The sequence below is a fragment of the Trematomus bernacchii genome, unplaced genomic scaffold, assembly GCF_902827165.1.
Source record: "Trematomus bernacchii unplaced genomic scaffold, fTreBer1.1, whole genome shotgun sequence".
Classification (NCBI taxonomy): domain Eukaryota; kingdom Metazoa; phylum Chordata; class Actinopteri; order Perciformes; family Nototheniidae; genus Trematomus; species Trematomus bernacchii.
Window position 1 is genome coordinate 10,539,188 of NW_022988050.1, and position 27,629 is coordinate 10,566,816.

The window sequence follows — 27,629 nt, forward strand, 5'->3', positions numbered from 1 at the left end:
TGAGGGCTCACCAGGTATATGTTTTAATACTCAACCATGATTCAGCACATTACACTGAGGAGCAGCTGACAGGTGTAACACCAGGAAACTCTTCACACTGCTCCCTCAGACACACAGTATTTACATTAACCTACAGGATCTGCATGGTAACACATCAATCGTCAGGGAGGAAGGAGGTGTTAGATTAATGTACAGGATTATAACAGCAGACAGGTTGGAGAAACAGCAGCTGCAGGCTACAAGATGCTTCACAATGGTTCACAGTACATCAAAGCACAAGTCCTTACACTTATAGCAACAGTATAAAAAGAAGTATCAGGGCCATGTTATCCAGCAGGCGGGGCCCCGTGAAAAAATAGAGCAATGTTGCCATCTTCTGGTTGGATGGCACATCCGCTCGCAGAATAACAGACAACATTTAACTTCGAGAGATCGGCTATCTAATTCAGTTAAGAGAGAACGCAGTAACACAGAATATCTAATCTCAGGAGGAGAGCTATCTATTTATCTATCTATCTATCTATCTAGAACCTTCTGCTGGAATCATACAAAAAGATATTTAAAGACCCGAAAGTCATCTTACAATGGCTTTCAAAGGAGAGAAGTGTCCTGTACAGTTTTAAAGGACCACACCGATGTTTTTGCAAGTTTTTATCTATAACTAAAAATGACCGACACTTGATATAATTGCTGACAACCATTTGGTAGGTTTTTTTTGAGCTGCCATTGTTTCTATAGTTTTCCCTTTGGAATTGAAATCAATTAGCTTGAGTGAGTTGAGTATTCCATCACCATGTCTGCAAGAAGTCTTTTTTTTCCCATTACTGTTGCGAGGTAATGCAGCTGAATTGATCTGAGAAGGTAAGCACTGCGGGACCTCTCAGCATTAATGGGGCTCTGACAACAGAAATAATGCAGATTTAACATTTATCGTGATGGATTTAACAGGTTTTCGTTGTGAAATCAATGAAAACCAACAGCTTCCAGGAAAGAAAATCCTCACATTTATGATGCTTAAGTGCGTGAGGCTCTCCACAGTACACCATCAGCCACTTTATAACGAAACCTCCATTATAAAGGGGTTTTAAACTATGTTGGCTATGCCTTTATCGATGGTTTGTATTGCTTTACCACTCAGGTAGAAAACCTCCTGAATAATTACTCAGTGTCTTTCTTTCTGATATCAAGCCTCCCTTTATAAATGCTAAGAAGTCCTTAAAAACTAAGTTGTGTTAGCCAACAGCAGAAGTGAGACCTTATTATAAACCTGCTCTCTTTAAATGCTGATCTTGTATTTGTTAGTTCTTCATTAATAAACACTTTTAACCTTTTAAAACAAGTGTTCCTTATTAATAAGCAGCACCCATTACGTAGGTACAGCACAAATGTAATTAACCTTATAGTTATAAATAGTCAACAGTAGACACATACATCATTGGAAATGGGGATAAATACACTAAAACATGAAGAATCACTGGTATGGTCCTAAGATAAATAGCTTAGTCGTGGGTCTAAACAGCACTTTCATCAGTTTAGGAAACAGACAACAGCCTGAAGAGACGAGCCCTGCGGGAAAAAAGCCCATATCTGAGTTTCATCTATAATGTTAGAGGGACAACAATAACACAGTCAGCCTTTATTCTAGATGTTCTGGTGGTTAGTTAGTTGATTTCCGTCACTAAACAGACAAAAGACGCACAATAATAGGTGAATTGTTAGCATAGAGTCTCGTGTGACCTTCAGAAATATCCCCGGAATCTTTAGAACACCTTAAAATACATGCCATGCTGATTTTTTTGATTTTGGGGTATCAGTGAAAGGCCTCGATCAGCATGCCAGGCTCAACCTAAACGTCTTTGTTCGGCCTCTCGTCGGGCTGTAACTCACATGTAAAGCAACTCAAACCCACCCAAACACACTCAGCAAGGTCTGCCCACACACACACACACACACACACACCGCTGAGTTCAGATCGGACATGTTTGCACTGACCTAAGTTAGAGGCATCTTTCTTTTCTTTAATGTTTACTTCCTGTAACTCTCCTCCTCCTCCTCAGGCGCTCACATGGTCAGATGGTCAGCTTCACTCAGACCAGGATCTGTGCGTCTGTGTCATCCCCTCCGTGGTGTGTGTGTGTGTGTGTGTTAACGTGCTGCTTGGTGTGTGTATGATGAGTGTGTTTCTTAGTAATATCAATGATTTCATTTGTTTCCTGTTGATCGTGTGTGTGTTTGTGCACGTGGGAGTGCTCGCTCTTGCCCTCGCTGTGTGTGTGTGTCGGGTCACTGTCAGCATGTGTGAGATCTTGTTGTGTGTCTGTGTGTGTGTGCGCCTCCTCTGGGTGTGTGTCGGTGACTTCCTCGATCCAGCTCTTGAAGCGGCTGACTCGAGTGTACAGCGACGGGGAGGATGGGTCGGAGCAGCCGTTACCCCCGGCGACGACCCCGGTGAGGAACCATCGACCGGACTCCCCCTGACACACCAGCCCGCCTCCGGAGTTGCCCTGACAACCGTTGTCGTGGAGGAGGCTGGTGTCTGGAGGGCTGCCGGCGCACAGGGTGCCGTGGCTGGAGAAGCTGTCGCCATAGCGCTTCTTACATTGCCATGACGACATCAGAGGGACCCAGGATGCAAGAACTGAGTCTGAGAGAGAGGAGGGAGGAGATTATATAAATGAACAATTAGTTGATTAATTTCTAAGTTAATCAATAACAATGTATTGATTACATCACATGTGACTGTTAATCAATCGTTTCAAAAGTGCAAGAAGTGCATTTGTTATATCTAATTAACAAACTTAAATCATTAATAGAATCTGACAGTGTTGTTTTTCTGTTATGATGTCTGTGTGTCATAGTGAGGATAAAACTGTCATAGTATATCATTTATTTTCTATTTTAATCACAGTATTAGCATCGTAGCATTTGTTGATTAGCATTAAATACAGCACAGCTGATGAGGTTATCAGGGGATAAATTGGGATTTTGCCATTTCTTTGCAATCTTGCTACAGAAAAGTGAAAAGTAACTACAAAGTGTACCGATCGACATACTATACTTTGTCGTTTTTTCTGACATTTTCGACGTACTGCATTATGTCGTTTTTTTTCAAAATGTTCAACTTACTATACTTTGTCATTTTTTCTTTTCTTTGAATGTTTTTAAACATACCATACTATGATGTGTTTTTGAATATCTTCAACATACTATACTATGTAGATTTTTACTGAAATGTTTGACATACTGTGCTATGTAGTTTTTTGACATACTCTATGTATATTTTAAAATAAATAAATAAAACATTTCATATTTTATACTATACAAAGGCTTTTTTAAAGATATTTTCAACATAATTTACTATCATTTCTTCGACATGGTATACTATGACTTTTTCTCTGTATTTTCAAGAAAGTAGACCATCATTTTTTCACCATGTTCAGATATACTTTTCCATTAGTTTTTTCATATTTTTAACCAAACAATAAAGTATTTTTAAGATCCACAGAGCCAACCAACAGAAGCAGGTCATGGCTGATGTCTGACTGTTATTTAATTAATGCTTCATTTGATACACAGCAGCATTTTCTATGAGTGACATTTGAAACCCTTTTAAAAAAAAGATATACATTGTATTATTTTATATTAAAAGAGATATGACTGAAGTACACTTGAGAGGAAAAACCCATACCTGGTCCTGTCAAACCAGCGGTAACTATGACAACGCAAGAAGAAGGAGGAATCCCTCCTGATGAAGCGTCTGCAGCTGGGAGGCATGCTGCGTTGGTGTTGGGGTCGAACGTCAGGCAGTGGCCCTTGGTGCTGGGAAGCTTCAGCAAAGCCAGATCGTGACCTCCACTCTGACCTTTGAACTTCCTGTGGACCACCACCTGCTGCGGAGTGAGGGTCTGCTCCGACGCCCCGACGCGCACCACGTACCTGGAGGGGTCGCTGCCCAACCTGCAGGGGGGGGGGGGGGGGGAGGGTGGAGACAAGTGTTGGTGCGTTATGACTTCTTCTCACTGATTCTTTGTATAGATTTGCAGTCCGGCGGTGGTCTCACCTGCTGACACAGGAGGCGGAGGTCAGGGCCCAGCAGGGGCTGATCAGTGTGCCACTGCAGAGGGGGCCGCCATCTTCTTGAGAGTGGAGCCACACCGACACCCGCCAGGGCCACGAGGTGCTGACAGCCAATGGGAGGAGATTTGAATCAAAACGTTATCTAACCAAAGACCAGGCCAAAATGCAGTTACATTCTGGCATTTTTTTTTTTTTTGTCTTAAGATATGATAAGATAAGAAGATAAGAAATACTTTATTGATCCCAACTTGGGAAATGTTTGCGTTGCAGCAGCATAAAAAGATATGGCATTGTACAATACAAATTAAAAACTAGAAATAAACATTCCAAAATGTAAACATCACAATAGAAATAAATTAGCATTAGAAAAAGAAGTAGAAAATATACAGGTTGAATTACAAATGTACAGTAATACAAAATATAAAGTAGGATATTATATATACATAAGTATGTGAGGAATGGAATATTAAATATTAGATTGAATATAAATGTTCCCATCCTTTATAGGAGTAACTATAACATAAAGCAATTTATATTTCTTATTCTGAAAATTGAATTAAATTAAAATATAATATAGACTCTTTTACTGTGGAAATGTTGTACTGTGTGTTCTGTATTCACACTTGCTACTACAAGTCCTGACTGTCTTATGTCACCAGGACAGAGTTTCAAATTTGGATGTTTTGTACCTCCACACTTTGTCCTATATCCTACCTGAGCATGTTTCCCTCCCCCTGGCTCTCCCTCTTGCTCTCCTCCTCCCCCAGCTTCCTCAGCCCACAGCTCAGCTCCCGAGGCTTGGCCCCCGCCGCTGACTCCCTCGGGGGGGCGTCACACTTCACCCCCGCATCCACCCTCCGCCTGCAGCTCTGGGTGCTCTGGCCCAGAGAGGGACACTCCCCCAGGAACTCCTCCTTCCCCGTGCACCTCACCTGGTCCAGGTGGATCGGCCCCTTGCCCTGACCGAACCCCCCCGCTGCTACTGCTCCTAGACTGAGGGGGAGAAAGAATGTTGGTGAGATTAACTAAATAACAATGATTAAAATGCATATTAATGTACAGTCAATTCTGCAAGTCATTTTCATACGATGTGGAAGGTTAAGTTAATACAGTCCTAATATTTTGATCAGGTATTATTACCCCATTAATGTCAACATATTAGCATTTTTTCATTCAAATATTGCACTGATAATTTATTGATCTCTAAGGACCTGGCTAGAGGAAAAAAAGTAATTATTTATAAATCTGCAATTCAATTCATTAAGTCTAAGTGTTGAGAATGAACTTTCAGTATGAGGTCCAGGCATAAGAAAAACGAAATATCAAAGAAAGATGTTTGTGTTTTTGCATTTTGAGAATAAACTAGAAATGAATCAAACTACTAGCATTAGCGCATATACCACAGGTTTAGCTTTATTCTCAACATTTATACTATATTGTTGAAATGCCAGAAAAAACAACTCTATTATGCTCTAACCATATTGTTACCAAAAATATAAAATTACTATTACTACTTTTAGTTTGACTATTGGCTTTAATATGTTTATTTCTTTGAATTAGCCGTTTATGACTAATATTACCCACTTATACAGACATTATAAAAACTAAGCTTCCCAGTTATTCCTTCAGTCATTTGGAAGGTATTACTTCATTATTACCTATAATTATCAAACTAATACTCCACTATAACCCACTGTACCGGTAATTATAAAACTATTCATGTCTGTTATGTGTGCATAAATATGTTCTTTCTATAGGTGTCAAAACTAATCCCGGCTAATCGCTAAGGTAACAGATGGGCAAGTACTTATAACTGTCTACGTATGTACTTAGTAGATTGGATTTTTCTTGCGATTTATGATATAGATTTGACTACATTTGTTGATGTTTTGCGTTCAATGTAGGCCTGTTTAATATTGATCTTGATATTTGGTGTTCATTTTCATAGATGCTTTGTCCTGTTGCACAGATACTGTACATAGATAGCTGTGTGAGTGTGAGGATCTTTTGTCTGTTGATTCATGCATTTAAATACTAACCTGTGTCCGAGCTGTCTGCACACCACGGCTGCATTCAGGTCGTTCCAGCCTGAGTCACAAATACTTCCCCAGTCACCATGGAGATACACCTCGACTCGACCCTCCTTTCTGCTGCTGCCACCCACCAGACGCACCAGGGGACCTAACGGGAGAAAAAAACACACATCCCTGATTAATATTCATGTGGGTGCACCTACATACTCCAGTCAACAGTCTGCTGAGAGTTATGTCCGCTGGCAGAGGTAAATGTCATCTGGTGCCTGGTGCCTCTTTATTCTGCTGCTATTCTCATTCTAATGGAGTGTGTGTCTACAGGAGGCGCAGTAAACACCTCTTTATTCTCTCTGCTGTCAACATGTGGCATTTAAAGTCTCTGGACATAGAAAAACACTGGAGTTTTCACACTGATAATCATACAGTGGCACTAAAGGACACTTCAATCTCTCAGAGGCCAGACAGAAACATTATTTGCATCTTTGTCGATTAGCCATTTAAAGCAAATGTGTATTAGGTTGAGTCTACTGCTGAAAGAGTTGTATTAAGTAAACAGTTCACAGCTGGCCTGAGACCAGCACTCTGCAGGGACAGCTTGCCCTTTTGGTACTAAATTAATGGCAGGCTCCAAACTTCTGCAGTGCAGCGGTCCTTTTGTCTTCCTACTCTTTCCAAATGAACATAACATGTGACATAGTAGTAGTAGTCTGGTGTACTCTCACACAACATTGAATCAAAGTCAAATGTGCCTTTTTAATTATCACCTTGGTACATAATAATAATAATACATCTTTTTTTGACAGACTATACTACGACTTTTGTGATATTGATTACGGCACACTATACAATGATTTTTTTGAAACCTTTGTTAGGTCATACTTAAATACTATGAGTTTTACATGCTTAACAATGACTTTTTCACAACACACTATACTATGTATTTTTGTATTGTACTATATTTTAATCATTTGATAATTGTTTTATATTATATACTTGAACTCTTCTTTGTTTAGATACATTTAGATCAGGGCTGTCCAAACTACGGCCCGGGGGCCGAATGCACATTTTGAATCAGCCCTCGCAAAATTAAAAAAGTATAATGGAGTCTGGCCCACAAATGAAATTGGTGTTTGTCTTGTATTGTACTTCTTAAATATAGATGGAAACATATATTACACAGTAGTATTAATGTGTCAAGAAGCCCACTCAAATAAATTCAGTCAATTAAAACTGAAAACAAAAAGCCAAATAACTTATTTACATAACAAGCTTGAAATAAACCCTTCCTATTTGCTCTTATTATAAGCAATCTGAGGCTCCTGTTTTAAGGAATGAGCTGAAAACAAAATAAATGAAACCCTATGGAGAGCTGTGATGTCGGCTGTTGTTTTTCTTAAAGCATATTCAAGTATCAAGCATCATTTACCTACTTTTGATTGATTTAGCTGACTTATGACTTTCCTTATGAGGTCATATACCTCACCTCTAGTGAGGGGCCCAGACCTTTGTATATCTTTCTGTAAGTGGCCCTCGGTGAAAAAGATTTGGACACCCCTGATTTAGATGAACACTAAGCTTGAACTTTTCTCATCACATTTTTTTTTATACTATACTATCCCTTTTTATGTCATTTCCCAGGACATACAATACTATGACTTTTCAACAAGTGTTTGTGTAGTGATGGCGCTGAGACCATGAATAACGTTCAATAGAGGCAGATTTCAGGACAACAGAAAATGAAGAGGTGATTTATTCTAATCAGCACCCATATATATAAAACAATATGCAGTCAGGCGTTGTTCACCCTCGTCTCGTACCTGTGGAAGGTGCGATGACCGGCACCTGGTTGGTTTCTTGGCTGGGTCGTTTTCTGCAGCGGACCCCGACGTCCTCGCTGTGGGAGCAGTCGGTCCGGCCCCAGATCCCGTGCGGACAGTCCAGCAGGGATGTCTCGGACCCCTCACAGTGGACATCGTCCAGGAGGATCAGACCCACGCCCTCGCCAAACATCCCGTCAGATACGACCTCCGCGTGACCCCTGAAGGAGGAGGAGAAGTCATACAGATACTCAACACAACACATGGGATAAAACTGATGCAAAGTTACACAACAAGAAGTGTGTTCACCTCATGAGGTCAAATGTATCACATCATTTACCTGAATTCTGGTATGATTTAGTCAAAGATTACATTAGAATAATATAATGATGACATTATTAATACTAGTTGAGCTTTTGCAGGTGACTAATAATGTAATTTTGGTTGCTAACCTCCACCCTGATTTTATGTTTTCAATTGAGTTTGTTTGTCTATTTTTTTATCAGCAAAAACATTAAAAAAACACTGGTCTGATTTTCATGTTACTTGGTCGAAGGGTGTAGAATTGGCCGAGGAAGAACCCATCGAATGTATGATTGGATCCGAGTAAAACATTTTTAAAAGTGATTCATCGGTGTGCATCTCTCCGTACCTGTAGCCCAGCTGTCTGCAGACCACCTCCGCATGCTGCTGGCTCCAGTGGTCGTCACACACCGTCCCCCAGTCCCCGCTGTGGAAAACCTCCACCCGCCCCTCCCAGGGACTGTCTCCTCCAACCAGGCGCACCACCCCGTCTGAAACAGATTCATATTGAGGCAAAGTCTTGGGACTGTAAAAGGGATTCATGCGGTTACACTCGACTCAAAAGATCCTTAATGCAACTTTGAGGCAAGATAAATGTTTTATAGATGCAAACATGAATGTATCATTTTCAGATGAATCATTCATGGTGCTCTGCTGAATACTAGCTGCATGTCATGCCAGTACACATGTTAGTCCTCAGTTCCCATGAATCCTGGTTCTGCTCGTCACACAGAGGATGTTGCTGCTTCATGCTGTAATGATTTATTGATGTTCAGCGGCTATAAATAGCAGCTTCAAGCCTCTCAGTGTACATCGGTCTATGTGTGTGTGTGTGTGTGTGTGTGTGTGTGTGTGTGTGTGTGCTGTACATGTACCTGTATACGGGCTGCAGGAGACCCCAGCATCCTCCATGTGGTCACAGTTGTGCTGCTCCCAGTCGCCGTGGGGACACTGGTCCAGGAAGAGCTCGTTTCCTGTGCACTTCACGGCATCCAGCAGGATCGGGCCGGACCCCTGACCGAAGTGAGCCCACGACCAGGCCTTCGCTACGCCCCTACAACATATGAGCACATTTTTTCATTATATTTTTTTTACTGTATGATGGTGCAAAATGAAGAGTTAAAGGATCATGGAAGTCATTAAATGTCATCTTTAGGAGAACATGAATTTCATACAGTAGCATCAAATCGTTTTCAATACTTAAAATAAACCCACACATTTCAACCTCAGGGTGGCACTAGAGTCACGGGATCATCAAAGTCTTTATGATTGATATATGACGTTGATAATATACCTGCTTATTCACTAGAAATAAATAAGTAGCTGTAGTGTTGCCCAGTTCCTACAAAACAAGACATAGCAAAAAAGTAAAATAAATACTCTCAAAATAAATCAAACCATCCTCATAAATCATGAAAAGCCCCTACTAGGATGTTCATGTGGAGATTAATTATTGATGCTAAATGCAACATGAAGCACTTCTGTGTGTTTTGCGTGAATCCATGCCTTTCTGCTCCTGTGTCGGCTACAGCTGGAATTCATATTACCCTTTCCTTCATATTACCCTTTCCTTCCACTCCCACGTCAAGTCTGTGACCAAATCGGCCTTTTTCCATCTAAGGAACATTGCCAGACTCCGACCATCACTCTCGGAGTCGGTTGCCGAAACCCTTCATGCGTTTGTCACCTCCCGCTTGGACTACTGCAATAGTGTCCTGTTTGGGGTTCCCAACAAAACCCTGGACAGGCTCCAGTATGTTCAAAACTGTGCTGCTAGGGTACTCACAAATACAAAGCCGTGGCAGCACATCACACCCACCCTCATCCACCTCCACTGGTTGCCGGTCAAATCCCGCATATCATACAAAATCCTCCTCCTTACCTACAAGTCCCTCCATGCCCATGCCCCCCAGTACCTATCGGACATCCTCCACCCACATGCCCCAGCCCTATTCTTCTTTGTTAAGCGACCTTGGGTCCCATGAAAGGCCCTATATAAATCCAAGCTATTATTATATCTACTGTCAACACACAAGCTTCTTCAAACATGTTATTTATATTATAAATATGGAGCTTTGGAAGGAATTGTAGGCAATATGGTAAAAAATAAGAAGGGATAAGAAGATAATTCTGTCATTTGTGTTGTTACTCGTGTCATGTTGTTGCAGAATTTTTAAGGTACAGTAAAATAAATTAAATATATGTTTTCATGTCTTGTGTGTAAGTTGATCGGATATCTCTTGGTATGAGCCAAATAATATTGTTGAAAAAATTCTCATTTATTTTGTGATTCATTTGTGATCTTTGGGGCATATCAATTCAAAAAAAGTGATTTGGGTTTACTAGCTAACCTCACATATCATAATAAAACACTGTTTACTGTTATCTTGTGCAGTAGTAGAATAATATCATAGCAGGAGTTGGCAAAATATGAGATTGTTAAAAGTGTGTAACTGTTTAACACACATGCATGGCGCAGTGAAAGAAAAACTATTCATGTGGGATAAAAAACAAATCTCCTCATTTGTCTTTGAGTGTCAAAACTGTGTGTGTGCAGCTGTGAGAGAACCTGCACATCAGCACATTTATTATTCAGAAGCACAAACACAGCTGGTGAGATGTCCCACTGTGTTAGAGGAGATGAAATGCAACCTAATGTTGAACATGGAAGGAGTAATATTTCTCTTCACGGCTTCATCGTTCGTTTGAAAGCTGTCAGGGATGTTACACCTCTGCAGGGGATACACTGTGTGTGAGAGGAGGGGAACATCTGCACACATTCAAACACAATCTACCTCAACAGACAAACTTACGGTTTGGGTTTTTTTTACTAGGAAAATACCTCCATGTTTGATTCTTATGAGAATAAGAAGTCAGTGTGGGTCAGTCCAAGGCTCAATCCTGCCCTACTCTTATTTGATCTTCAAATGCAGGCTTCAATTAGCAACAACATTCGACACATGTTCATTTAGAGGATGTTATACATGCAAAGCATCTGTCCGTTTCTATGGTGACATCTGTTTCCTGTTCATGGGAGCATCTGTGTCTTGTACTTTTACATGTTTTACTTATCCCTCCTGATTAAAAGGGTAAGGCTGGTTATAATCTATAATTGTATTGTCAACTACTTCAATGGAAAGACAAAGAAAACTAAGAATGTATCCTATAAGGGGAATATTGCAAAGCCTTTTCCTTTGTGACTCACAGCTCCAATTGTTGTCCAAAAACTATTAAAAACCCAGAAATGAGTCACACTGTTGCACTGCGTGACTTGTTCCTTCATCACGATGAACAATGGCAGTGCAGTTTATATTGAGTCAATCCCCCTCCATACACTGTCCTGAGAGTGTGCGGCGCCTCTCCTTTATGACGTGTCAGTAATGAGGTGACACGTAGCACAACAGCAGCATTAATACCTCCATTAAAGTGGACATATAGGCCTACTCTTAAACTATATTAAAAAACAGATGCGTCAGAAGGCCTCAAAGGGGTCTCCGGTACATTATCATACACTCCTACGACAAATACCCCATCACCAATGTCTCAAGTGTGTGTCTGTGTGTGTGTGTGTGTGTGTGTGTGTGTGTGTGTGTGTGTGTGTGTGTGTGTGTGTGTGTGTGTGTGTGTGTGTGTGTGTGTGTGTGTGTGTGTGTGTGTGTGTGTGTGTGTGTGTGTGTGTGTGTGTGTGTGTGTGTGTGTGTGTACCAACCTGCTCACTAGATATCACAACCCTCCAATTTCATCTTCATCTACATACAGATTTCTTTTTAAAACCTTGTTTGTGTGGACAGGATTGATTTGAGAACAAAGGCTGTTTTCAATATACAATCATTGTGTGTGGACTAAAGAGGCATTTCACTTTAGTCACATGGTGGCACGATCTGGAGCCCAAAGTGTCACTCTGCAGGAACAGATCTTTTGACATCTGCTCAACCTCTAGCTTCACCCATTTGATATTTTACACTTTTGATCCAACCAAAGGCAAAATAATCCCCACCAGAGTATCTAATTGTGTGTTTATCCGCCACTGAAAATAGGCCCCAATAAATGCAGTGTCCATGAGTTTGAGGATGTGGTCTTTACAGTATATAACAAAGTATATATACATTATTTATATATATTTCGGTCCCAATTATTTAAAATGTCAGTTCTCTCTGTTTTAAAAAATTAAACTATATTTCACCTGTGAGCTACGGACAGAGTGGAGGATTCAAAATGGATTCAAAATGGATTAATACATCTTAACTTGGTGTGAAAAATCCTATTTACGTACCCGAATCCCAGCTGTCTGCACGCCACCTCAGCATCTCTGTCGTCCCACTGGTCGTCGCAGATGGAGCCCCACCTTCCTGTGTGAAACACCTCCACCCGACCTTCAAAGTCTTCCTCGCCTCCGACCAATCGCAGCGGAGGTCCACTGCCTGAGAGAGGATGTAGAAATATCCCCATGTAGGTCAAACAGCATCCATCTCCCTCTAAATATATATATATATTTGAAGTGAATCCTCCTTTATTTGCATGACTGTAATGAAGTACATTGTTAACAAAGCAGGAATACATTAAATACTACCGTATAGAAAAGTATAAATACATTTCCTTTTTGAATAATTCTCACAGAAATACAGATAAATCCCTCCCCCGTGTGTGTGTGTGTGTGTGTGTGTGTGTGTGTGTGTGTGTGTGTGTGTGTGTGTGTGTGTGTGTGTGTGTGTGTGTGTGTGTGTGTGTGTGTGTGTGTGTGTGTGTTGTGTGTGTGTGTGTGGTGGGGGGTATTCAGGGTCTGGTTGCCATGACACTGTGGAAGTCACACTGACCTTCCGGTGGTGCACACACCACTGCTGCCTCGTTTCCATGGCTACAGTCGCCGGTGACGAATGTCCGGCCGCGGCAAGTACTCAGAGTGTTCTCGTCGCCGCGGCAACCCAGACGCTCGTAATGGAAGAGGCCGGAGCCTGAGCCGAACTGAGAGCGTTGCACCGCTGATCCAATGTCCCTGATAACAAACAATAACAGCATCACTACAAAAGCCCTGGTGGTCCAGTTTCTGATCTAAATGATTTCCTCTCATGTGTTTATTACTTAAAGGTCCCCTATTATACTCTTTTTCAACAATATATTATAGGTCTCAGATATATACAAAACATGTCTCTGAAGTGTTTGGCTGAAATACCAAACAGATCACTGTAGCACGCCATATACCCTTCTGTTTCAGCCCTGTTCCAAAAGTGCTGATTCTGTGTCTGTAGCTTTAAATGCTAATGAGATGCTTCTGGCCACGCCCCTCTGAGAAGTGATTGGTTTAAAAAGAACACAATGGTTTTCTAGGGGGAGATTCAGGTGATAAGGTGCGGTTACCTTGGTTGGTTATTGGCTAATGGTTGCAAAACCCGGAACACCATTGTGACATCACAAAGTGGCCCAAATCTGATCAGCTCGTTTTCAGATCAGGTTTTTATATCGATGGTTTAGGACAAAAAGAGAGGGGTTCTTTTTTCCTGAAACTTTCAGAGTCTCTTAACACAGAGTGGGATACATATGTATGTTTAAAAGACATGAAGAAGTGGATTTTGCATGATAGGTGACCTTTAAGAACAGTTGAAAAAAGGATTTGCCAAAATCATCTTTCAATAAAATAATTGAATAATGGATCCAATCTCTATCTCAGGTGCAGGTTAACAAACATTCTTCTCCAACTTCATAATATTATGAATATGAATGACCTCCCTGATCTCTATACAGATAATGTTGGTGCATTGGAGTTAAGTTATGTGTTTATAAAGATCTCTCTTGTTACTGGACAGGTTGAAAAAAAGGTATATATTTTGGTACATGAAGACAATCAGGCAGATCTCCAGGAGTATATGTATGGGTGATTTTGCTGTGAAAGAAAAGTTTGAAATGCCCAATCCAAATTGTTTGTTTGTGTTTTATTCCCAGAGAATTGCCACCATTTTTTTCGACGGTTACTATTCTCACACACATGCACGCATTTCTACTGGGTTTTTTACACAGCAGCCCATGTCTTTCGGTCCCCTACAGCCCCTCCCCTGTACTGTGAATATGCATTGTGCATTTCTGTCAGAACGGGATCGGCTGTATATTTTCACTACTGGTTTAAAACAACAGCTCAGGCCTGCCGGAATGAGTGTTTAATACAGTAGAAGAAATAGTGGTACTCAACAAAATGTGAGGACGAGATACATTTCTCCGCCTGCGTCTCATTAATTATGACAGCACAGTTCGAGGAAGGACAATGGAGCACTTATGAGTTAGAAAACCTTTTAAAAATGTGTTTCAGTAATCAAATTATGAGCAACAACATTTCAAATGTAGCTTTGATATTATCTTTAACTACATAATGAACATACCTAATGAAACTTCTGTAAAAACAAAACATGTCTTCACTTCTTCAACTGTACGGCGTAATGTGCGGCGTCGTTATGCAGTTTTTTTCCTAACTTGGTTTGAGCGATAAAGATAATTGCAGTCACTATTATATAATTGATATAGGCTATTTAAAAATCATGATTTGTTTAGGATCTCCTGAGTCACGCTATTGACAATTCTCTTAAAAACTGTGGTCTGCAGTGTACTGTAGTAGCCTCTTGTGGCCTAAATGAGTATTACAACAACAAATACCCCTGTTTTCAGAGATGTAAGACAGCGAACTTAGTAAAAATCCCCTGCCAAAACTTTATTTCACACCTGTTTTACAATATTGATTTTAAGAAACGCTTTCTCCTACCCGAGGCCCAGCTGCCTGCAGATGACACTGGCGTCTCTGTCGGTCCAGTGGGAATCACACACCGCCCCCCACTGGCCGTTCAGGTACACCTCCACACGGCCACTCCCAGAGGCCGAGCTGCCAACCAGACGCGCCGCACCTGAGAAGTGAAAAACAGACGAGACAGTTTAATAAACACGATTTTGGGGGGCCGCAAAACAAGCTGAGAACACACATGACATTTAATATTACTCTGCTTTGGCAAATATATTAGAAAGCAATGTTCAATTAACACAGCCAACAAAGATAGGAAAACTTGAAGGTGAGTTTTAGGTCTATGTACAGTATTTAATCTTCTTTTAGTTCTGTTTTGGTCTACGTTAACTATTGAGGGTAATATCTGGCCATTTAGCTGCTAAATACTCTACTATGTTCACAAGCAAGTCATTATGTTTGTCTCTCTGCCACTCAATGCTAACCCCTCTGAAACTTGAGACGGTAAAATATACTCTTAGAGGCTCTGTAGAAAGTTTATATAAGAAATGGCAATGTTTGATCGATTATTTCAACAACCTACCAACACTCCCAACCCAATAGCGGGAAATAATTTCTTTTCTTTTTTTTTTTTATATATTGTTTTTTGTCACTGTGTTTTTATTTTTTATATCTGAACGTGGAATCAATGTGTTTTTTAATTAAACTATTCATGGTGGGGTGGGAGGGGAGGAGATGGTTTGTTCTGAAAATGGATGAAGATCATTATCTCAATTGTGACCCTGTATGATTGTGCGTGTTCCATATTAAAAAAAAGGTTAATTTTAATTAATCGGAACTACCTGTAATGCATTTAGAAATATAACAAATATATTTGTATATATTGTAATATATTTTTTGATAATGTCTTTTGTTGATTATCTGTGTTTTTTCTAAATTGTGTGGCAATTTACTGTATAACTTGTGCTCTAAAAACAAAGCGTATTATTCTTATGGTTATTATTATAAATTGTCGTGGTCAGTCGCGTCCTGGTGGTCCGGGGTCGTACCCTGGTGGCAGTCGCAGTAGGCCCATCCGATGGCTCCAGAGTTTTGTCTGAAGAAGCACCAGGGGTTGGACTCTCGGTCGGGGTTCCTGCAGTAGCTGTGGTCCCCCAGCCCCCGGCCCGGGTACTGCATGACGTAGTCTGGAAACTCGGTCCACTTCAGACAGGGGGCGCCAGAGTCCGTCTGGGACACGGTGCCGTTGTAGTATCCCAACTCTGTGAATCCCTCAGAGCAGGACAGAGGCACTGCACAAAGAGAAGGGGGAGGGAGGGGAGAGAGCGTTAATGTGGAGGAAGGAGAATGAGATAAGGGGGATTTGGGTCAGGGTGGATAATGTGAATAAAAGGGGAAAAGTTTGGGGGAAGTGAGGGTAGAAAGAGGAGTGGAATTGCTCTTATTCAAGTCCCATTATCCCCATGTCTGTATTTTATCTGAGAATAAAGGCTTACATGGATGATGCTCATATGCTGTCCACTATCACAGCAGGACCCTTCCTAATGCATTTACCCGGCTGATCTACGTTGAACTGGTGAAATGTCCTTAAACCCGCTCTTACTTCACATGGTAGTGATCACAAGTAATCTTCTCTGAGAAGGACGAGTGAAGCTCAGACAGACTGAGAGGGAAACTGCTGACATCAAAGTGAAGCGGAATCAGGCCCCAAAATATAGAGCAGGTTATAAACTGAGGCTGTGTAAAAACGTACATTAATGAAAAGGAATTAACACATAAAAGTACTATACACACTAATGTGCCCAGAGGTAGTTTTGACTAGATTCATAGAAAGAGGGCCATCCTCTTTCTTAGACACAGAACATCTGTATCCTTGTTTAAAGGGTGTTTTTATTATGTAAATGATGATGCCCCATACTTTAGGAAAATCCATCTATTTGTTCAAGAAAAGCCAAAAATACCTGCTGACAGCAAAGGAGGTACAATAAGAGAGCCACCAATGTCATTACAAGAATGATGGACTTTGGACAATATGCCTATAAATGTGGTGTGGAAATGGGAGTTGTTAACATGCCTTAGGTTGGAGAGGTTGACGTGTATTGTTAAAAGCAAGTGAAAAGAGTTTTTGTATTATTATTATTGACTGAAAATAAAATGCACATTATATATATATATATATAAATATAGCATAAGGGAATATAAATTGTAATGTTTTTATCTGTACACTTTGTATTGTACTATTTGTTTTATTATTGTATTCATTTTAATTGTATCTATATATTTGTCTTTATTGAAACGTCTGTGTATGAGTGATTTGGTTGGACAGGCGTTTATTTCTATACTGATTTTATTGGCAATATGATAGAAATCTCAACAAACCAAGATTTTTTTTTAAATGTTATCCGTCTTTTTTATTGCTCTCACTTCATCCTTAATCCTTCCTTCCCTTATTTGTTCATTTTTTTCTTGCGTCCTTCCCTCTTTCTTGATTCCTTTCATTACCTTTATTAATGGATCCCCACAATTAACCGTGAATGTTAATTATGAATTTGTCCCGTGTGCATACGTTCTCTGAAGGATTTGAGTCTTTCTTTGCACATACTGAAGCCCCAGAGTGTTCTTTGAGGCTAAGCGGCTACTACACTTTGATTAATGGCAGCGGTTTCTCGGCAACCAGCAGCGGTCTTATCTCCACAACACACACAGCTTGGCCGAACATTATCTACACAGTGCAACCCTCACGCCACCTCACACACACACACACACACACACACACACACACACACACACACACACACACACACACACACACACACACACACACACACACACACACACACACACACACACACACACACACACACACACACACACACACACACACACACACACACTGGAGGAAGATAAGAGGAAGAGCAGTAGGGGGAGCAGTGAGAGACTCTGAGAAATCAATCAGGCAGAAATGTACTGAACAAAAACAGAAATCTATCCTCAAACAATAAATAATGTGGTGCACACTCGGGGCCGAAGGCAACCCTCAAAAAATCCTCTGACTTCATAAGGACAAAAACCGTGCCTGTCCCTTTAAGAAGCATGACACAGGAAGAAAGTGAAAGCATTCAGGCCTTTTCTGGGAAACAACCAGCAGCTCCATATTTCTCCTAGCAGACCAAAACCAGCACATGTAAGTAGTCATTACTCAGCCAAACCTTTATTATAAAACATAGGGAGTGGATTATATGTTGTGTGAAGTTTGTATTTAAAAAAATGTCACTATGAAAATAATAGATTTTATTTTGTTTCTGAATCTTGCAATGCTTTCATGAATATTATTGCATGATATTGAAATGCTTTTTTCAACTGCTGTTTTTTAAAGTCAAACATTTACTTAGAACTTCTTAGCTGTGAGCTTTAAAGCTTATTTGGATAACAATAACATATAGATAGTCAAAACTCTATATATGCCAAATATAGGTTAAAAATGTAAAACTATATAGGACTTATTTGAAGTCCTTCTCTCTTCTTATTCTGTTACACCATTGTTCATGTCCTGTTCTGGTCTTTGGGGTGTATAGGCCTACTGTACATGTAAACATTTTAGAAGTAGCGATCGACCCACAAATGAAGGATAGAAACCGTTCGCAAAGTAGTAAAAAATTAAAAAATCATGTTGTGCCAAAAGCCCAAGCTGACATCTTTAAATTGCATTGTTAAACCTAAATATGTTTAGTTAATCATACATAAATAAAATAGAAAGGAGAGCCATTGAGTTCTTCCTATTTTTGCTGAAGATTAATTAATTATTGAGATAGTTGCAGATTCATTTTGTGTGGATAACCTGACTTGTAAATGCAAATTAAATCATCCTAAATTCCATGTCAACTGCATTCATCATGTGATATGATCAAAATGTCTAAGGCAGCTAATAAATAGATAAGATTTTAAATTGTTTTTTGCAACTGCTGTTCAAGAAATGAACTCAGCTGTCTTTCTGTTTGTTTTCAGAAATGGCGTCCAGTTACTTTGTCCTATCTGCCTGGAAGTGCTCACTCGGCCAGTTTCTACTTTGTGTGGACACAACTTCTGCATGTCCTGTATCATGCCTTACAGCCCGGGTCACACTGTCCCGAAATTGACACCAGATGGACACACGATAAAGGAAATGTTCAAATTCGGCTCTGATCGTAACAACATCGGGCCATTCGTGAGGGCATCTTAAGCCATCGTATGACCGCCGGTGGAGTTTCTCAGGCTCCGGCAGCAACTTCGTGAGCGGTGGCAAAATCTTTGGCATGCCAAAAAATTGCCGAAGGCCCTTGCGAAGGTTCATTTTCGTGTTGAATTTGTGTGTCCATTTTGCCCTTCGTAAGGCCATCGTGAGGGCATCTTGTCAAATCGTGTCATCTTCGTCTGATCATCGGTGCCATCGGGAATTTATTTTTTGTTAGCACCCCCCGAAGAGGCACAAGCTCTTACGTTGAGTCTGGATGCATTCTAAATCATCAGTAAAGTCTACGACCATATTTACGTGTGTGGTTCGCGTGCCATCGTGTGGCCTTCTGTAGGCATCGTACTTGCTTCGGCTGTTGCTTGGCTGTTGACCAAGTTCGGGGCCATCTTCGTGCGAAATTCACAATTCCATATTCGTGTGTCCATCTGGTGTCAATTTCGGGACAGTGTGACAGGGGCTTACTGGAACGACACTCCAGTCTGGAAATGTCCGGTCTACAATTAAACATTTTTGAGGAAACCGGACCTCAAGGTCAACACTTTCATCTCAGAGCTTGCAACGCAGTTCAAGTCGCTGAAAATGACCATCTAGAGCCCGGACCAACAGCAGGCTCTCTCAGATGGAGCGGTGCTGTGTGATATTTGTACCGACACCAAACAAGAGGCTGTGAAAACCTGCCTGGAGTGTGTGGCTTCTTACTGCGACATCCATCTAGAGCCTCATCAGAAAGCTGCCGGCCTGAAGAGACACACCCTTCTCGAACCCTTGTCGAACCTGGAGGCCCGCATCTGTGAGGAGCGCAATCAACTCCGGAATTTCTGTAAAAACGACAGCGTGTTGATATGTGACGTCTGCGCCGGTTCGCAACACGAACACCATGACGTAGTTTCTGTGCAGCAAGCCTACGAAGAGATGAAGGCTCAGCTGGAGGACACTGAGGACAGAGCGCAACTCGTGATCCAGGAAAAGCTCCACGAGGTCAAAGTCATAAAGGAGTCAGCACGGAAAAGCAAGCGAGACACCGAAGACATGACGGCGAAAACCTTGCATGACTTAACGACAATAGTCTGTAGGATTCAGGAAAAGCAAAAAGCAGCAGAAAAACAAGCAGGTGTGCACATTCACATTAAACAGCAGGAGATCACTGAGCTGATGAAGCTGAAACAGAATGAAGATCAACTGAGTTTCCTCCAGAGCTTCCCAAATTCACCCAGCCTACCACTCACAAAGGCCTTGCCCAAAATCAGTTTTGCCAGTCCTGCCCAGTCATGTGGAATACAAATGGTTCTCAGCCTCAGCGTACTGAAAAGTCTGAGCTCCCAAGTGAATCGAATGGAAGCCATTTGTGTCTACGAGGAACAAGGAATTACAAAGGTCCTATGAAGCCACCGGCGTCTCAAGCAATGATACGCCATGATATATGAGGTGGGTATATTGCCCAAAATTGCCATGATACAGCTCGCCCTCAGCTCATTGTATCTATAACAGTTGAGAATCTGTCCGTCATAAGGAGTAAATGGAGTATCCAGAGAACCAAGTGATTGTAAAATGTACAACTGCAATGAGTGCACATTGATCAAGTGAGATGATGTTTCTTTATGTTTGGTGTGGTTGCATAAAATATGAAAGTAAAAATATGATTGATCTACTGGTAAGATTTTTGAAACAAATCTATATTTCTAGAGCTATCTTATGAAAGTATCAAAATCAGACGACTAACTCGACACAGCTGTACATTTAGTACATGTATTTTGTGGCGCTCATATCAAATCCTCACATTTTTTAACACAATGAATTTGTTCTCACTGTTGTATCTTACTGTCACACTTCACCAATAAAGCTATTAGTAACACTGGTGCTCCTTAACTGTTGATTTTGTTTTCATGATAACAGATGAATATCTATAATATATATATATATATATAATATTTAACTGGAGTTAAAAATATATTCAAAGCTGTATATGATCTGTAATGCCATAAAACATTTAAATCCAGCTTGATGAAAATTTTATAAAGTAAAAAAAGCCTTACGTAACTAAACCAGGCAACTTTTCCACTCTGTCATTTCCATCTTCAGGGAAAAAAGGACATCATATTATTATATTTTTGTATTGTATCATCCCTCTGCATATTTAAATTCCCTGCTTCACTACTTTTGCATTTCACTTCCTCCCTCGTCATGTATGCATCATTCATGTTCGTTTATTCATCACAACACCCGCAGCGCTCAGACACACACACACAACACTCGTCGCTAACACCCTTCCTCATTGCCACGACAACGGTACTCTGCCCATCGCCATGGGAACACTCAGTCTTACTGCTCCCATAATCCATTTCCCAGCCACAATGAGTATTTGACACGGTTCACACTCGGAGGCTTGCTGTATGGGGGGTGGGTGATGTGTGGAAACAGCCCATTCCACACAAAATACACAATTTATAATAAATATGCAATCTGGGAAAATTGCCTCTCTGTTTTCACTGTTTTAATACATTTTTGGGCAACAAAGAAGAGCATCTTGTGCGACATTTGCTGAATTCTCGTATTTGTAATGAGGTGCTAATATTTTTGAAAGCCTTTCCGTACTTCCACATGATCAAGCTGGTTTGGCTCTTTTTTTGTTGTTGCAGGAAGTGAGAGGTATGGTTGTAATTGAATGTAAAAGCACAGATATTTCTGCTATGAATATGAGAGGGAGGAGTTTTTCGCCCCATCCCCCAAACATGGCCTCTTCCCTACACCTCTTCAGGAAGAGAAAAGAGGGAAATTAAACGCAGAGGGGTGCAGGCCGGAGGTAAGAGGAGAGATGAGGACGAGAGGAGAAGCAGGGCTGAGGCGGGTGGATTAAATAAAGAGGAGAGGAGGCGTCGACAGAGGGGGTTCAGAGGAGTGTCTGAGTCACAATGTGGGTTACAATGGAAGAAGACAAAGGGAGGAGATGGTGTATGAGAGGCTGGATGAAGGGACGTTTGATTTATAGACTGGATGAGAGTGCTGTGTTCCGAGCATCACCTCCCACTCACCTGAGTTCTGCACCTCGTTTAAGTAACTGTCCTCCGCCACCACCTGCACAAGAGAAGAGAGCCAGCAGTTAGAGAGAGGACCAGAATATGAGTTTGTTAAACATACAGTAATTCACACAATCACAGACTGAAAGGGAGGCAGTGGCTCAGTAGGTAGGGACTTGGCCTTGGGACCGAAGAGTCGCCGGTTTACGTCCCGATCGGACCAAAAAAAAAGTGGACTGGTAGCTTTAAGGTGCCCTTGAGCAAGGCACTGAACCCCCAACTGCTCCCTGGCACCAGCACCAACTGGCTGCCTCTCCAAAAATGCATGTGCATGTGTTCACCTGTGTGTACTTGTACTTTGTCTTGTATAACACAAAATGCATGTTCATGTACCTATCTGTATAAAAACAGAGTGGAAACTGAATTTAGAAAATAAAGAAATTAAATAAAGGTAAATCTTCTTCTAAAACGCTGCTTTCTGTGTGATTATACGTAGAATATCTCAGAGACTTTTGGGTAATGTAGGCATTGAATCCATGAACATGTAGTCATCAGGGAGAAATAAGTCTCCATATGAGGAACAAACACATTTGCACAAATAAAAACAAGCTTTTCAGATGTTTATATGAGAATTTGTGAATGAATCATGGTGATCATGAATCCTCAAATTCACATCACAATATGTCCCCCACATTTGTCAATTTAGATTTTTCATTTGTGGATCATGAAACTTGTATTTGTCACTACAGATGAGACGTATTTCTCTCGTATAAACCACAAGAGCACTACAGGAATAGTTTGACATCTTGCAAAACAAATCCCCATTCATTTTGACATTTGAAGTCATTGCTGTACTGATTAAACAAATACAATGTAACATTTAAATAAGCAGGCTTTGGATGTGCTTGAGCGTGCAGACATGAGAGACAGGACATCTCACCGTCGGCAAGAAGGCAAATAGTGTAAATGTTAGCATTTCTTAACAATCAACAAAGTCAACTTACAAGTACTTGTATATATGTAGTAGTACAATTTCTATATTAACCAAAATAGAAATCTCAAAAAAATTGTTTTTGCCCTCCAAAAATCCCATATGACCATTTACCGAGGGTTAAGGTTTAAGCAAATAAAGGTTGAAAGACACCAACGCTGGTAGAACCATGGCGTCAGTCAGACACTTTTTGTTACCATCCAAACACACCGGGTTTGCAGCTGTAAAAAACAGGATTACGGAAAATCTACTAGCCTGATTTGCATGGAACACACACATTATGTTTAACTTTCAATAACATTGCAATATTGGGCATTAAGTGCTGCTTTCATGTGGTGTTTGAATACCTGGGGAAAATGTATTCCTGATAGTGAAAATTCAATAAGACAACCCCTCAACACAGATATTTACGTGGTGTGAGCAAAAGTCTATAAAAAAGTTCAACGCGTATTCTTTGTAACGTCCTTGTTGTTTCCATATGAACACACCAAAGCCTTCAGTACAACCATTGACCTTGATTGAGTTTATTTTTTGTCTGTAGGTATGATATTTACTGTGGTCAAAGTTAGAAACTCTAAATGAAAAGAATAAAGAAAGGGCTATTAACTGAGGAGTACAAACTGTAAAGTCCACTGAGACAAATGTAAAATGTGTGATATTGCATATTGGGCTATATGAATACACTTTGATTAATTGATTGATTGAGGATTGTTTTCACAATTTGCATGCATTTGTGAATGACTTTATTCCTAAATGGCAGGGAAGGAGAAAGCATAACAAGTATCCGGGTGTGAGTGCTAAACACACACTCTAATAGTACTAGACAGCATCAGACGATATCTGACAGGAGGGTGTCTGTTTCATTTTGAGAAATCAGGTCACACCTCTACACAGCAGGGCACCGTGCAGAAGAAGACAGGACACACACACACACACACACACACACACACACACACACACACACACACACACACACACACACACACACACACACACACACACACAATATGAGGGCGCTGAAATAATAAACATTCACCTTCAAGTACATGATTTCTGCTCTGTAGTTGTCTCTCTCTGACAGCACACACACACATGAAACACACATGCAAACACTCCCAGAGGTCTCCGCTCAGTCTAATGATATTACAGCAGGAACAGGTGACCTGTGGTAGTAACATGGGTGTTGATATCACATCAATCATACGGCTCGATTACAGCGCTAATCAGTTATGACGCTCTCACAGCTGCGGCCAGTGCCCGGCCATGCAAACACACACACACACACACACACACACACACACACACACACACACACACACACCACACACACACACACACACACACACACACACACACACATACACACACACACTAGTAGAGCAGGGACTGTACAGATAGATAGAAAGCTCAATACCATATCGGCTCAGTGTGAGTAGACATTACTGAAGGACGGTAAACGGATTCTTTTTAGTCAAAGCTTGTAGTCTAAATGATAAAAACTGTCTGCTTTTCTGTTTGTGTACAATTTATTTTGTATTTGATATGATGTGTGCACCAAGCTTACAATTTCTTCACAGATAAAGTTGAATTTTCCTGCTCCAACTAAATGTATTCACCTCATCACAAAACTGGTAAAAACCTTCTAGTTAGTGACAAATTAGAGTAAAAATCTTCATTGAAGTTAATTTATTTGTATAGCAGTAAAAAAACAGAAAGACTCTGTTTTAAATCATAGAAGAGAAAGATAATCTGCCATACTTCTCATTTTAGAGGCTGGGACAAGTCATGTTTTCAGTTGATTTGCTCAGTTATGTTACCTGGTAGCTTGTTTTCTGTTTAAGGAAGTGCTATACAGTACAAAGCGCAGGGCACTTGAGGTTCATATCCTGTGTTTAACATTTTAGGTTTAGGCAACACAAAAGCACTCTGGTCAAGGCTTGGAAAAGGTTCCCGCTTAGTCAAATGTCAGTACATGAAACACGTCCGATCTCATGCTTCAAGTCACTCATGACCTTTTAAATATTCAACCAACACTATGATCTTTACCTCAGCGTAACCAGGTGTGATTGTTAAAGATAACTATAGTGGACAGTGTGTTGCAAAAGTAAATATTGTCCTAAAAGCAAATGAAATACATGTTTAGTAAACATCTAACCAAATGTGTTCAGAATCAATATTTTGCAAGTATAGTATAAAGTATAAAGTGTCATTCTATGTCTAGAATTTAGACGTTTTGCAAGTGTATAGTCTTATCCAGGTTTTAGAGGTTTCTTCACAGTAAAGTGGTGTAATTTTCTGAACAAACCAAACTGTTATCTGCTGTAGTTGCTTTTTGTCACTTAATCATTATAATCAGATTACTGATCATTTTTAATCAAAATTCTTGGTGTATATATTTGATAAAAGCACCAATTGTCAACCGTACAACATCCTTGAAACATTTATATGGAAGTATTTGGTCAAAGATACTGTGATGTTAGATTTTCTCCATGTTGCCCGGCCTTACTGTTATGATAAATATCCCTCACCTTATACCGTGTGTTTATTATTTTCAGAACAAACCTTAACAAAGTAAACATAACCAAAGCACATGATACATTGGTTGATTTCTTAACTGTTATTTGTAACAGTAACATGCAAATAGAGGCATTAGAACAGAAAAAAATGTCTATGTGTCTTTCTGGAGGACAAACCACTACTGCCTATTTATGCTAACTTATTACATGTTTTACCGCTGTATAGGACCCCAGGACACTCTGATGGTACCATGTGGCCATGTTGGTAACTTGATGCAACAACTACAACTCCGTTTTTCTAAAGACATTTAATCTGTGATAAAGATTCAGTTACTTTGAAGGTGATTCAGAGTTTACAGATTACAGAGAACTTGGTGTACAGCTTTGATGTTTTGTTGTGATGTTATGTAGCCCCCCTCTGCATTCAGCGTTTTCCTGATGAAAATATGTATCTAATGAAGTTGAAAAATGAAAAAGCTGAAACTCATCTGCAGTGTGCTATTTGTGCTACATGCACGGCTGCTCCCAGTGTTAGTGGGTCTAATTAAATCCTGCACATCACTGTACTCCATTAATGACTTTTACACAGGCATATGCTGCACATTAGCACAACACACACTTACTGTTGAAGGAAACAAATAATGAATTGAATTATAAATTGACTGATTTAGCATTAACTGACTGCTTTGAGACATGAATAACAAATGTCTTATAATAATGTGTGAGCCTGAATTCCAGCTGAGACTCGGGCTGCTCTGACTCACACCTGCTTCACCAGTTTCCGGTTGCAGCATGTCTGACTCTGAAGCACCAAACTGACTGATATGCAGTGACATGTCGTGCATGCAACCACCACACCACCGGGGCAAAGGAGCCGATGTCTCCCTCCCATGATACCCCACCGGGGGGCAGGGGGAGAGAAGGGGAGAGAGGGGGAGCGGGTGTGATTGAGACCATGCATGACTGTGTGCGCGCACGCGTGCGAGGGAGCCCGCCTAATTGCACAATGCGCTTTTATTGCGCCATTAATTGGCTAAAAGAGGTGATAATAGTGCTCCTTTAACGCTTCGACCTGCACCTGCTTTGTTATAAAATGCACCCTGAATACATGAACAGTGGCTGGTTTGGTTACTTTGCCTTGAATCATTATTTTATTGGCAATCTAATAATCGACCTAATTAAGGTTTTTGTCAAATGCAGCTCAGGTGATCAGAGCGTGACTGTCACATGACATGGCTCAAGAAAAAGGTATTTAAAACAAAATAAGGTCATATTACAAAATCAACCACATCTCTATCACATTTTAGGACTTACCTCCGCCAACAACGGCAGCCAGAGGCAGGCGGATCCGATCAAGCAAAACATTCCTCGGCTGGTGAGAGCCATCCTTCCCGCCCGGTGTGTCCGTGTCATAGCAGCCGCTCCTCTCCCATCTCTGAGTGCGACCTGTCCGCGAGGTGAGCCGCTACCCACCGCTGCTCCCAAGACTCTGCTGGAAGAATGAAACGTGGTGTGTGATGATGATGCTGATGATGATGTACGTGCGAGGTTTTACGCACGGAGGACAGGGTGCGGCACTATAGACATTCACGGGATGGAACACACACACACCGATCCAATCCTGGGTGAAATTGTGTTGAGCTCTGCAAAAACCTGAAGCCACAAGCATCCTCCCCCTTCTCTCTCTTTTTCTCTCTCCCTTTTACACACACACATACACACACACGCACGCACACACACACTCACAGTATCCCTGTCAGGTGATAAATTGTTTATTTGACTTTGTTTTCTACATCCCTTTAATGCTCCACATGTCACACAGCGGAGTAAATAAGACATATTCTAATCAAATGCACCTGCAATTGAACTGTATCATGTTTGAGAATTACACAGCATTAAAGTGATCAGGAAATTATAATTTAAACAAAA

The 27,629-nt window shown here is 40.8% G+C and overlaps 1 protein-coding gene across 2 annotated transcripts; it reads right to left on the reverse strand.

The window, feature by feature from the left end:
- LOC117473897 (neurotrypsin-like) lies at positions 1 to 27,629 on the reverse strand. 2 transcript variants are annotated; one of them, XM_034119851.1, is made up of 15 exons: positions 27,312 to 27,629; positions 27,015 to 27,192; positions 22,209 to 22,251; positions 15,998 to 16,240; positions 14,976 to 15,114; positions 13,045 to 13,223; positions 12,504 to 12,651; positions 9,106 to 9,284; positions 8,580 to 8,721; positions 7,928 to 8,148; positions 6,117 to 6,258; positions 4,792 to 5,070; positions 4,061 to 4,180; positions 3,689 to 3,957; positions 1 to 2,644 (listed from the first exon to the last, which is right to left on the reverse strand). In XM_034119851.1, the coding sequence occupies exons 2-15, from the start codon at positions 27,111 to 27,113 to the stop codon at positions 2,088 to 2,090; spliced, it is 2,760 nt and encodes a 919-aa protein (XP_033975742.1). In that variant the 5' UTR covers positions 27,114 to 27,192; positions 27,312 to 27,629; the 3' UTR covers positions 1 to 2,087. The 2 variants fall into 2 exon arrangements, with proteins under 2 accessions (XP_033975742.1, XP_033975741.1); XM_034119850.1 differs by having other exon boundaries at positions 27,015 to 27,629.